Raw genomic sequence first — 12,312 nt, 5'->3', positions numbered from 1 at the left:
TCAAGTCAGATCCATCGGTTTTGACAAATTGAGAATCTCATCCCTATGATTTTAACAACACAATCTCTAACAATCTCCCAATAAAAGTACTTTGATAGATTTTGATTCTTTGAATAAAAGGACCATTTTCTCATTCTTCTCAAGTCGGTGCTCTCTCTCTCTCTCTCTCTCTTTTTGCTCTGTCACTTGGAAATAAGAAATTGATCAATAGTCATTATTCTCATTCAATTTGGATTCCTTTCGAATTCAATTCCTTTTCTTTGTTTGGTTCTTTGAGAATTTTGGAATTAAACAAGAAGTACAAGCTGGTAGCGTAAAGATTACCACTTTCAAGTTTCAACACATCTAAGGACAGTTTTCCTGGTTAAAGAAGTTTCACAAGCAAATGAATGTTGGTAATTAAGAATAACAGAAACAGAATTTAAAGATACAAACATGTTACATACCACTCATAAGTACTTCACGATATTAAAAAGACATAAAACATGCGAAACAAATTAAGGTCAAGTATGTCTAGTAGCCCTATTCCTGTTCTAAAAAATAGTTGACTTGATTTTATTAAGCTTGACCAACAAGTCTTTGATGTCCATTCTTGTATATTTTATTAAGCATGACCAACATACTGTTACTGATTTGAAAGTTCAATATTCTCATTCAATTTGGATTCATTTCCTCTACTATTTTCTCGGAAACTCTTTTCCAATTCAATTCCTTTTCTTTGTTTGGTTCTCTGAGAGTTATAGGATTAAACAAGAAGTAGAAGGTAGCGTAAAGATTACCACTTTCAAGTTTCAATCCATTTGAAGACGATTCTCCTGGTTAAAGAAGTTTCACAAGCAAATGAACGTTGGTAACTAAGAGTAACAGAAAATAATTTAAACAAAAGAATGTTGGTTGTGCACCTTCTGGCCGGGATTTACGTAAGGTAATAAACGAAATGAGCTAAATAAAAAGTGTACGGAGATGGAAGAAGAGTAGAGTCTCAAGCCATTACTTTAAGCATAAATGTTGATACAAACTTGTTGCATACATACCACTCATAATTACTTCACGATATTAAAAAGACATAAAACATGCGAAACAAATTAGTTAAGGTCAAGTATGTCTAGTAACCCTGTTTCTGTTCTCAAAGAAAGTCGACTTGATTTTATTAAGCTTGACCAACACGTATTTGATATCCATTCTTGTATCTGGTAATTCTTCAGAACACCTCAAGCCTAAGTCCAAGATTGATGAAAGGATACTTTGCAAGGCAATGGTGTCTCTTCCATCTTCTATTCTTAGTAAACCTTCATCCACAACTTCCATCATTCTATCTGGAATGGATGCATTTACCAACTGCCTCAAAGTAAAGTCTCCAGCGAACATGTCATCTGTGGGTTTCTTCCTCGTGATCATCTCCAACAATGTTATGCCATAGCTGTAGACATCGGTTTTGATGGATACCTTCCCTTCAAATCCATATTCTAAAAATACTCACAAATTGTCAAGAAGGCATTTAAGTTAGAGATTTGTGTCTTAATAAAATGACGTAATTAAGTAATAATTCACATGTGTCTTGATCAGTGTATATATACTCATGCGTATAAGTAAATAAATGCATATTTTTTATGCATGAGAGAACATTTTGTGACATGTAAAGCATTAAAAGCTAAGCCTACAATATTAATTTATAGATAACTATATTAATTTGTAGATAGAGATCGAGTGGGTAAATCATAGGAATTAAGTAATAATTCACATGTGTCTTGATCAGTGTATATGAATATTAATTATGGATGGAAAAATTAACAGAGTATCCTCCTAATAAAAGCATCCCACATAGGTTTATTACTAAAAAACAATTGCACATGGAGCTAAACCAGAGTTTTTCATAGCATACTAGGTGATGTTTGACCAAAACTACCTTATGAAAACATATATTCACCTTGTTAAATTTGTTTGGGATTCGTGTCATATGAATATATATGTTAGTTCATATTCATATGAGTTTATCGACTATACTAAGATGAGGAAAATTGCCAAGCAAGTTGTTACCAAAAATTTGTAAGATCAGCATCCTGTTATTTATCCTTTTGATAATTAAAAAAGCAAATTAAATTCATGTAGGTACGTACCTGGTGCGATGTAGCCAATGGTACCAAGAGTTTTGGTGTATGTTGCGTCTTTGTTTTTGACTAAAATCTTTGCAATGCCAAAATCACCCACATGTCCAACCATGCCCTCATCCAAAAGGATATTTGTAGGCTTCAAATCACAATGTAATATAGATTCCGTCTGACCATGGTGGAGATAGTCTAAGGCTGACGCAACATCAACCAAAATATTTATTCTCTGTAGAAGATCCAAGCAGTAGTTATGAGAGTATAACCATTTTTCAAGGTTACCGTTCGACATGTATTCTAGCACCAACGCTCTAAACTCGGGATTAGTGCATGTAGTGATGACCTTAACAAGATTTCTATGTCGAATCGTACATAACACCTTGCATTCTGCATCAAAACTTTTGAAAGCACCCGACAATTGCAAACTTAGAACTTTTACTGCAACAATTGTCCTATCAGAAAGTATTCCTTTGTACACAGAGCCAAAACCTCCGACTCCAAGCAAGTTGCTTTCACAAAAGTTGTTTGTCCCTTGGCAAAGCTCTTGATATGATATCATTCTATGTTCCAATGCAGGAAATGCATTAAGTGAAGTCGGTATCTCCATGTTACTCTTCCGAAGTCTTCTCAACAAATAAACCAACATTACCACGGTTATAATTGACGCAATCACAGGAAGAATACATTTGATCAAAATATTTTTCATCTTTGATTGTTGGTAAGTAGGAATCGTTGGACAAGGTGGAACTCCCAAAATTGGATTCCCACAAAGTGCACTATTTCTTGAAAATGATTCCGCCGTGAGGTTCACAAAAGGACCACCGGATGGAATCTCTCCTACTATCTTGTTGAAAGATAAATTCAAGTATTTGAGATATGGAAGTGCCTCAAGAGATTTAGGAATGACACCAGAAAGATTGTTGTAAGAAAGATATAAGATATCTAACCCTTTTAAGTTACCAAAAGATTGCAGAATGCCTCCTTGAAAGGAGTTGTTTGAAAAGTCAAGATACCTCAAGCTTTCAAATGATCCAATGATACTTGGAATTTCTCCAGTAATTTCATTTCTTGACAAATTCAGATATTCGAGAGTGTCCAATTTTGTCATGTTCGAAAACAAATGTTCACTAAGGGAATTCGATGACAAATCCAAGAAAAATAGATTTTCGAGGCCCCATATATTTAATGGTATTGACGATTTGAGTTTATTAAAACTCAAGTTTAGCTGTACTAGTAGATTGAGGTTTGAAATGCAATTTGGGATGACTCCAGAGATTCTGTTGATTGAGAGATCTAGCTCTCCCAAATTCCTTAATTGGCATATCTCTTGTGGAATCAATCCTTCAATCCTGTTACTGTAAAGATGCAATCTTTGTAATCTTTCCAAACCACCGAATGTGAAAGGGATATTTCCAATCAAATTGTTACCTCCCAAATCAAGCCAGCTCAAGCCTTTCAAAAAACTCAATCCCATAGGAATATGACCCCTTATTTGGCAATTGTTTGCAACAAAGATTTGAATGGAAGCCGAAAAGTTTTGAATGGAATCTGGAATTATTATATCCAATGGATTATAGCTTATGTCTAAATCTCTCAAAGATCTACAATTGGATAAAGATGAAATGAAATTCGGCTCTTGATCTCTAGCCACTCCGCCTATTAATTGATTTCCACCCAAAGAAAGTTGTCGGAGGTAATTCAAGTTTCCAAGACTTTTGGGAATTGGTCCGAAGAAGAAGTTTCCAGCAAAGTCTACAACGATGAGATTGGAACAATTCGAAAGATAGGATGGGATATGACCACTGAGTTTGTTGATACCAAGTGCGATTATTTCAAGATTAGGGCAAGATTGCCCCGAATCTAGTGATGGAAGATAACCAGATAGGGAATTTTCCTGGAAGGAGATAAGTTTTAAAGAAGAAAGGTTGAAGACTTTTTGAGGTACCGCCCCTTTGAAGTTATTCCTTCCCAAATACAAAGAAGTTAATTTCGAAAGATGCCACAAATCAGTCGGAATGCTTCCTTGGATGTGGTTCTGCTCAATTCCAAATTCTTGCAACCTTGACAAATTACATATGGTAGAAGGTATGATACCGGTGAAACTGTTAGTTCCAAGATATAGGACTTCAAGCTTTTGCAAACTGCCAATTAGAGCTTTTGAAATACTCCCATCGAATTTATTGAATGACAAAGATAAAATTACAAGCTCCCCACAATTATTAAATTGAGAATGGAGCTGACCGCCAAATTTGTTATAAGAGAAATAAAGTCCTCTAAGATTGGGACAGTGGCTACAAAGATCATTCGGAAGAGCTCCCAAGACGTGATTAGACGTAACAGCAAAAACGTTTAGAGAAGATATGTTAAAGATGACTAAAGGAAGTGGACCAGTGAGACTATTGTCCTGCAAATCCAAGACCTTTAATGTGGACAGGTTGCCGAGGGACGATGGAATTGTACCAATAAGATGGTTCATGCCAAAACTTACCTTGAGAAGCTTTCGACAATTCTGAATAGTAGGAGGGATGCTTCCTTCCAATTGGTTGGAATCCAACAAGAGTATTCTCAAGCGATGTAGACGACTGATCTCTTGCGGAATAAAACCAAAGAAGCTGTTGTTAGAAAGATCAAGTGAGACTAGGAATGAGAGGTTACCAATATGAGGAGAAATGGTGCCATGGAGACCCATGTAGGAATGGTGCAAAGCAGTGACTCTTTGCCTACGTCGATTGCACGAGACCCCAATCCAATTGCAGATCGAGTTTGGTGCGGTGGACCAGTTAGTAGCCAAGAGGGTTTCATTTGGACTAGAACTGATTCGAGATCTAAATGCAATGAGAGCAGATTGGTCAGTAAAATTGCTTAAAGATTGGATCAATTGAAACATGCATGAGTACTGCACAAACAGAAAACCCAATAGCAATAGAGGGAACAGATTTCCTATGAGCACCATGAGTGCAGTATAGAGAATTAGGAGAATGTTTATGAAGAAGCGTGAAATGATGACAGTAGTGAGGATAATAACGGGCCGGTGTTAAGCTACTAATTATATAAGGAAAGTGAAGTGAACCATTGCTGATGGAAGTCAGAGAAGTTAACGATCGATAATGTAAGCTTCTTCTAAATGCTAACATTAATTAATCCAATATTGCCAATATTTTTTAAAATGCGATGTCCACTACGTTAACTTTTTCTTTCTTTCCTAAACAAAAGGGTCATGTGTTTCTTCAGCCCATGTGTAGTTTATTTAGAGTTTGTGTGTTTTATCTCCTTCTCCTCCAAGGAGGATGATGGCTCTTTGTAATTTTGTATTGTTGGTTTGTTTATTTATTAATAAAAGAAATAGGCTATTAAACTTATGTTCATAGCAGGGAAACTCCTTTCGGATGGGGTGGTTGGATACTCCATCTCTTTTGGAGGTGGGAGATGGCTTTATCTCTATTTATTATAGAGAGTGATAATCTCTTATGAGAGTCTCTAGAGGTTAAGATAATATCCGTCGCAAAGAAATTTCTGTGCGGGAAGGCGTATAATAGATGTGTAGTTTGACTTGTATATATTCAGAGTTTCTCTGTATTAACTTGTCATAGCTGTAACTTCCTTTATGGTTGAAATGAAGTCTATTTCTTATAAAAAATAAAAAATAAAAAAATTTTCTTTCCTTCCCTAATTTTCTAGTGTTACAATGTCAAACATTAATTAAGATCGGATAGACTACCGCAAGTCAATGACCTATATTCGGTGCATGGACTCCAAAATCCGGAAAAAAGTGTAGAAGCGTATGACACTTTTTAGTACTTTTTTTTCAGTGTAAAAAAATTACTTTTTTTGGCCTTAAAAACGCGTGGCCCCTAATAAGGTTTAGCATTAAAAACGCGTGGCCTCTCAAAGAACGGGGCCATCTAAATGCTTACAATATTTAATCCAATCATGCCAATATTTTTCTAAATGCGCTGTCCACTACATTAACTTTTTCTTTCTTTTCTTAATTTCCAAGTGTTAATTATTCCTCGTGAACCCAATCAATGCTGCCAAGAATGAAGCCACGAGATAAAGCCGCACCAATAATGATACACGGCTTACGTCTATCTACTTTGCACTTTAATGTGTGGAAATAACACATTGTGATAATGGAGGTGCTCGAGCAATGGAAAATTTTCTGTAAGGAGTGCTTATCACCTTCAAGGCTCTTTGATAGAAGACAGAGTGGGGCAATCTTCAGCTCAAAGTTCAAGCTCAAGATTTTGGAACAAAGTTTGGGGTATCCAAGCATCTCAAGCAATAAAATCTTTCCTCTAGAGAGCTGCTTGTGAGTCCCTTCCCACTAAGCTGAATTTGCATAAAAGAAAGATAGTAGATTCACCCCTCTGTCCAATTTGCTCTTTAAACCCAGAATCAGTCTCTCATGCTATTTGGTCTTGTGGTGCTTCAATGGATGTATGGTCTATGAGTTCAAAAAGAATTCAGAAATCAAGCCTGCATGAAGGATCTTTTAAAGATATTCTATCATTTTTATTGGATCACTTTTCTCCATTGGAATTCATAGAATTTGCTGTTACTGCAAAAATTATTTGGAGTAGGAGGAATAATTGGCTCTTTGAACAGCAATTCCAATCCCCTTATCAGTTATCAAATCTTATCCAATCAGAACTGAGTTCTATTAAATTGTGGATTGAGAATGGTACTCAACAGAAAGTAACCCAAGCTGCTAGAGTTAACAGATGGATTGCTCCACCATTAGATATGTTCAAAGCCAACTGGGATGCTGCCATTGATAAAATCAATTCAAGGGTGGGGATTGGTGTAATTGTTAGGAACTCAGAAGGAGCTGTTATGGCATCCTTATGTTCTTCGATGGACCTGTTCCCGGATCCACTTCTTGGTGAGGCCATAGCAGCTCGAAGAGCCTCTTCCTTTTGTGCAGATCTGGGTTTTCAGCATGTCATACTCGAAGGTGACTCCTTGCTGGTGGTGAAGGCAATCCAAATCAAGGAAGATAGTTGGAGTGATTCTGGCCTTATCGTTAGAGATATTAAGATTTTGCTTTCTAAGTTCCTCTCTTGGTCTGTCTTACACGTCCATAAGGAAGTTAATGTAATTGCACATCACTTGGCAAAATTTGCTCTTAGTTGCCAGGAGGATTGCATAATGATTGAGGACTGTCCCCCTTGTATCAAGCAACTACTATGATGAATGAAATAGTTTATTTTCAAAAACAAAAAGTTATAATCAGACAGAGTACTGGAAGTCAAGGACCAATATTTGGTGGACCCGAAAATCTGTAATTTTCTTATATATATATATATGGTCAACTTTCTTAGTCTTGATTTCTAATCTTGTTTAGTCCTGCATGCACTTCTTCCGAAATGCTTTTGAGTATTCAAAAACATTTAATTCATGCAGTTAAATTATAATTAATACCTAAAAAATAATAAACATAAGAATTATTAATATTTAAATTAAAATAATTACTTAAAAAAAAAACTAAACATAGTAATAGTAAAAAAAAAATATTAAAAAACTCTTAACATATTTAATTAGAATAGTTAGAATGAGAATAGTCTTAAAAAATACTTAATATGAAAATATGAAAATAGTATAAAACCATAGTAAAAATATAAAATACTTAAAATAAGAATAGTATAAAAAAATAATTATCGAAAAAATTATAATTAATATATTTAAAAAATAAGGCTCGTCCAAAAGAATCAATTGCATAAACATATATTGATGATGAGTGGCATACATTTTGTTCCAAATACTTCCAAGGCATTGACACGAGATTTGATCGGCCGTAAGAAACTTTGAAGTTGACCAAACAAGACAACGAAACGGATTTTCTGTATTTTCCCAACAAGTACGTCTAGTTAGTGCAATGTGTGATTATGATTTGTGTGGAAGAGAGTTCAAGAAAGCTCAGTGATACGTGATAAACAATTGCCTTGAGATAGAAAACCACTTGAAGTAAGTTCAAATTATTTGTTAATTAATATTGTAATTTACTCTAGAAAATTATACGAATATAATTTTTTGGTAATATTTAATTTCAGTGATCATATTAACATGCTCAAAGAACTGTGAGTAAATGATATAGACCAGAAACATGAAGATGAGTTCCCGAATGGTTTGAATAACGGGTAATGACATTACAGATGCGAGTTTGCACTAAATTAAAAAATACATTGGATTGTTTATTTTTGGATGTTTATCCTTTATTTAATATGTAGGTTGTACAAATGCATGCAAGTAATCCAAACGATGTATCGGACGAACTGTATGCACTAGCACGTGGCCCCTCGAGACGCGCTACTCAATATTCTGTATGTATTTCTCGAGGAAGTAAGTATCACACAATGGATCGAAGACGCTATAGGAAAACACAGAATAGTGGTGTCCTAGTCGAATGAAGTCATGACGGAGACAACGTTGATTTCTATGAGGTTATTGTCGATATAATTGGAATGAGATATTTGGGAGAGCTTGTGGTGTATCCATTTAAGTGTGATTGGTGGGATTTAAACAATCATTGAAGGGAAAAACGTCATGTTGAATATTTTGTAAGTATTAATACATCAAAAAAGTAGTATAAAGATGATCTTTTTATTTTGACTTCCAAGCATCTCAAGTGTTCTACTTAGAAGATCCTGAGTTAGGAAATCAATGATGAGTAATAAAAAAGTTTTCTCCAATAAATATATATGACGTTATCCCTAAGGTGGAGTGACAAGATGATAAAAAAGATGATCCCTATACTCAAGAAGCATACCTAGAGAGTCAACCCATCTTTAACTTATTTGTAGATTTGATCCAATGAGATGATCCCATTACATAGGGAATACATTGAGGTTGAAATTGTTGATGCGACAGTTGAGCAAAACGTTGAGTTATCTAAAGTTTCTAAAGATGATGAGAGCGAATCTACAAATGAAACTGATACAGATGATTGACCGGTTTGGTGTTCACTTTACGCAGTATCTCAAAATTATGTCATTGAAGAGGAAGGAAATTCTCATCCTATCTCCATCTGTTCCTAGCTCTCCATCTAATTCACCACTAGAAATTGACTCTATAGAACAAGGTAAATATCTACTCTAATACTCATTTTTTTCAATTAAGATAATTGATAATTGATATAAGGTAAATAACTAAATATTTTATAGAGTTAACAGTACAATCTCATCAAGGTCGAGACACTACTAGAGGCGTGACGTTGGAGAAATATCGTAAAGTGGGTAAGACGAATGTTAACATTCCTATCGAACATACTAGAGGCAAGGAACAACAAGCAGCTTCGCTTCCATCGCATGTGGGTGCTCTCACACAGACTTAAGTACCATTAGCTACGAGGGCATAAAGTACCGCAACATGTAAAATAACTTATAAATATATAAACTTATTTGGTACGTATTATTTAAATAATGAATTTATATTAATATTATTTAATATTTTAAATGATAATATATGTGTATATATTTTTTCAAGACTTTAAGTCAAAGGAGGAAGCAGTAAGATACACGGCATACGTCTATCTACTTTCCTAATATAGTGAATACATATATATATATATATATATATATATATATTTATATATATGTGGTCAACTTTCTTAGTCTTTGCACTTGAATATGTGTGGAAACAATACATTGTAATAATTTACCCTTTTAGTTATGATCAGATAGACCGGAAGTCACTACAACAAAATTGATTTTTAGGGATGAAATTATTTAGAGATTAACTAAATTTCGTTCCTTAAAGTCATTTTTTGGGGTGAAATTTAAATTTCTTCCCAAAAAATTAATAAATTTACAAAACCGTTCGACCGGATAAATATCCGTTCAAACAGTATTTTCTGTGACGAATTAAATCATCTCAAAAAGCTTTTTTTCGCTAGAACTGAAAAAAAAATACGTTTGAACAGAAAATTCATGGCGGTGAAGTAATTTATTATGCTGGGGAAAGTTCAAAACAGTTCGAACGATAATTATTTTTGTTTGAACGGAAAATATTTGGTGGCAAAACCTAGCGGGAAGGTTTCTAAACTGTTCGAACGGAATATATTTAGTTCAAACATATTCAAGCACCATATTTATACATTTGAACGTATAATATTAATCTCGGTACATAACTCAAAATATAAAATATATATATCATATATACAAATTTATTAATTAATTTTATGTAATTAATTTAAAAATATCTTAATGATTTCTTTTTTGTTAAATAAGATTTTTAGTTAAATAAATATTATCAGCCATACACCACATAATATAAATCAATAATTACTCCAGAAAAGATAAAATATTTAATTTACAACTAAAACAAATTATGAAAACACCATATATAATGTCCATAACTATAACAAAAATAAAAAATAGAAACTACTGTGATGCGAGGTCTATGCACACATTATCGACTGTAGCTAATTGTCTCTGTACTTGTGTCAGTCGAGTACTGAGCGTGACCTGAGTTGCATTATTGGCATTAATCTCTGTACGTAACTTAGAGACGCTAGCAGTAATCTCTGTATGCAACCCAGACATGGCAGTATGCACTGCATCGATCAACGTTGATGTGTGTATGCCGATCTTAGCATGCAGTATGTCAGCCATCTCCTCACGAGTAAATATGCGTGATGCCTTGGCCTGTGTAGATACCTCACCAGTCGATACTCCAGTATCTCCCGACTATACATCTCTCTAAATATCAGCTTTGTCAGGAACATGTCCACAAAAATGAAATCTCGAGTGTCCCGTGCTCCGTGACAGGGTGGTGCTGTTGATTGGTCTCATCGACTCCCTTGCACGCTCGGCAACTTCTGTCACAACCCCGAAATATAGCAAAAATCGAGTCATCAGGATTCCAAACGGCTGTATATCTGTTGTAATGTACTGAATCTCTGATCGGATCCTCTCAAATATATACCCCACGAGGTTGATCAGAATGCCACAAGTGACCCATATCATAAATCTCCTCGATCCATGCCAACCTCGCTTGAAATAAGTTTATATTATTTTTTAATTAATATTGTAATTTACTTTAGAAAATTATACGGACTTGAGTACCTTTGGCTACGAGAGCATAAATTACCACAACATGTGAAACAACTTATAAATAATACTACAAGAAAAAATGAATATTTGCGACAGATTATTTGAGACAATAATGATTATTTACGACGAAAACAAATTCATTTTAGTAGGAAATAATAATTTCTGCAAGATATAACAGATCACAAATAAGTAATTTTTTGTAGTGTAAACATTGTTTGATACATAATATTTAAATAATGAATTTATATTAATATTATTTAATATTTTAAATAATAATATATATGTACATATTTTTTCAAGACTTTGAGTCAAAGGAGGAAGCAGGAAGCAGTAAAGATACACGGCTTACGCTATCTACTTTCCTAGTATAGTGTGTATATATATATATATATATATATATATATTTATATTTATATATATGTGGTCAACTTTCTTAGTCTTTCCACTTGAATATGTGTGGAAATAATACATTGTAATAATTTACCCTTTTAGTTATGATCAGATAGACCGGAAGTCAAGGACCAATATTTGGTGGACCCGAAAATCTATAATTTTCTTATGAGCACACTTTAAGTCAGTCAAAGTCAGTCAAATGACCTACGGGCTACGGCAAAGACTAATGAAATTTTTGGTGATTCAAATGGCCCAAAACAGACGCAAGTCAGTCGACCAATCAATCAGGCATGGAAAGCTTGGTAAGTAGGACAGCCAATCCTTAAGAAAGCTATCTCGCCGGGGTCCAGTTAGTCGATCTAAGTCAAGCACTGTTAAAAATGAGTAGAAATTAGGGGATCATTAATTAGTATTTGGAGCCGTATGACGTAGTTGCAGCCATGTAGGGGATTAGTTGACTGAGGCTTAAGTGCAACTTGGGATGGGGCTTTCATACGTCCTTAGCACAAGAAGAAACTTAATCAGAAGCTCTACATCACCGCCTACTTGCTTTTCTTTAACGATTGTGTGGTGTAAGATTGCTAAATCGAAGAATACAATAACTCTTATCACAATATTTTGTTGAAAGTTATTCAAATGACCCCACAACTACGGCGCCAAAGACTATAAATGAGATTTTTGGTGATCGACTCCATTTTTAATATTATCGTGTTATGTGCGGCAATTGGTTAGACTCTTAAGTCACTCGAAAAAGCAATTAGGGG

The 12,312-nt window shown here is 34.5% G+C and overlaps 2 protein-coding genes across 2 annotated transcripts; one reads left to right on the top strand and one right to left on the bottom strand.

The window, feature by feature from the left end:
• Positions 1-965: 965 nt before the first annotated feature.
• Positions 966-5,115, bottom strand: LOC121253249 (probable LRR receptor-like serine/threonine-protein kinase At3g47570). Its single transcript, XM_041153245.1, has 2 exons — positions 2,118-5,115; positions 966-1,466 (listed from the first exon to the last, which is right to left on the bottom strand). The coding sequence occupies exons 1-2, from the start codon at positions 5,056-5,058 to the stop codon at positions 1,096-1,098; spliced, it is 3,312 nt and encodes a 1,103-aa protein (XP_041009179.1). The 5' UTR covers positions 5,059-5,115; the 3' UTR covers positions 966-1,095.
• Positions 5,116-6,536: 1,421 nt separating this feature from the next.
• Positions 6,537-7,295, top strand: LOC121239267. Its single transcript, XM_041136479.1, has one exon. It carries the CDS (start codon positions 6,537-6,539, stop codon positions 7,293-7,295), a length of 759 nt encoding a protein of 252 aa, XP_040992413.1.
• The last annotated feature ends 5,017 nt before the right edge of the window (positions 7,296-12,312 follow it).

This window comes from Juglans microcarpa x Juglans regia, chromosome 1D (assembly GCF_004785595.1).
Source record: "Juglans microcarpa x Juglans regia isolate MS1-56 chromosome 1D, Jm3101_v1.0, whole genome shotgun sequence".
Classification (NCBI taxonomy): Eukaryota; Viridiplantae; Streptophyta; class Magnoliopsida; order Fagales; family Juglandaceae; genus Juglans; species Juglans microcarpa x Juglans regia.
Note: the sequence above shows the minus strand (reverse complement) of the source record. Positions and strands in the feature narration are given on the sequence as shown.

Bases quoted from the DNA above. Each gene is read 5' to 3' on its own strand.
- LOC121239267 (XM_041136479.1), top strand. From the start codon at position 6,537: ATGGATGTATGGTCTATGAGTTCAAAAAGAATTCAGAAATCAAGCCTG.
- LOC121253249 (XM_041153245.1), bottom strand. From the start codon at position 5,058: ATGGTGCTCATAGGAAATCTGTTCCCTCTATTGCTATTGGGTTTTCTG. The intron at 1,467-2,117 runs GTACGTACCTAC...GAGTATTTTTAG, and splicing joins CATTGGCTACATCGCACCAG to AATATGGATTTGAAGGGAAG.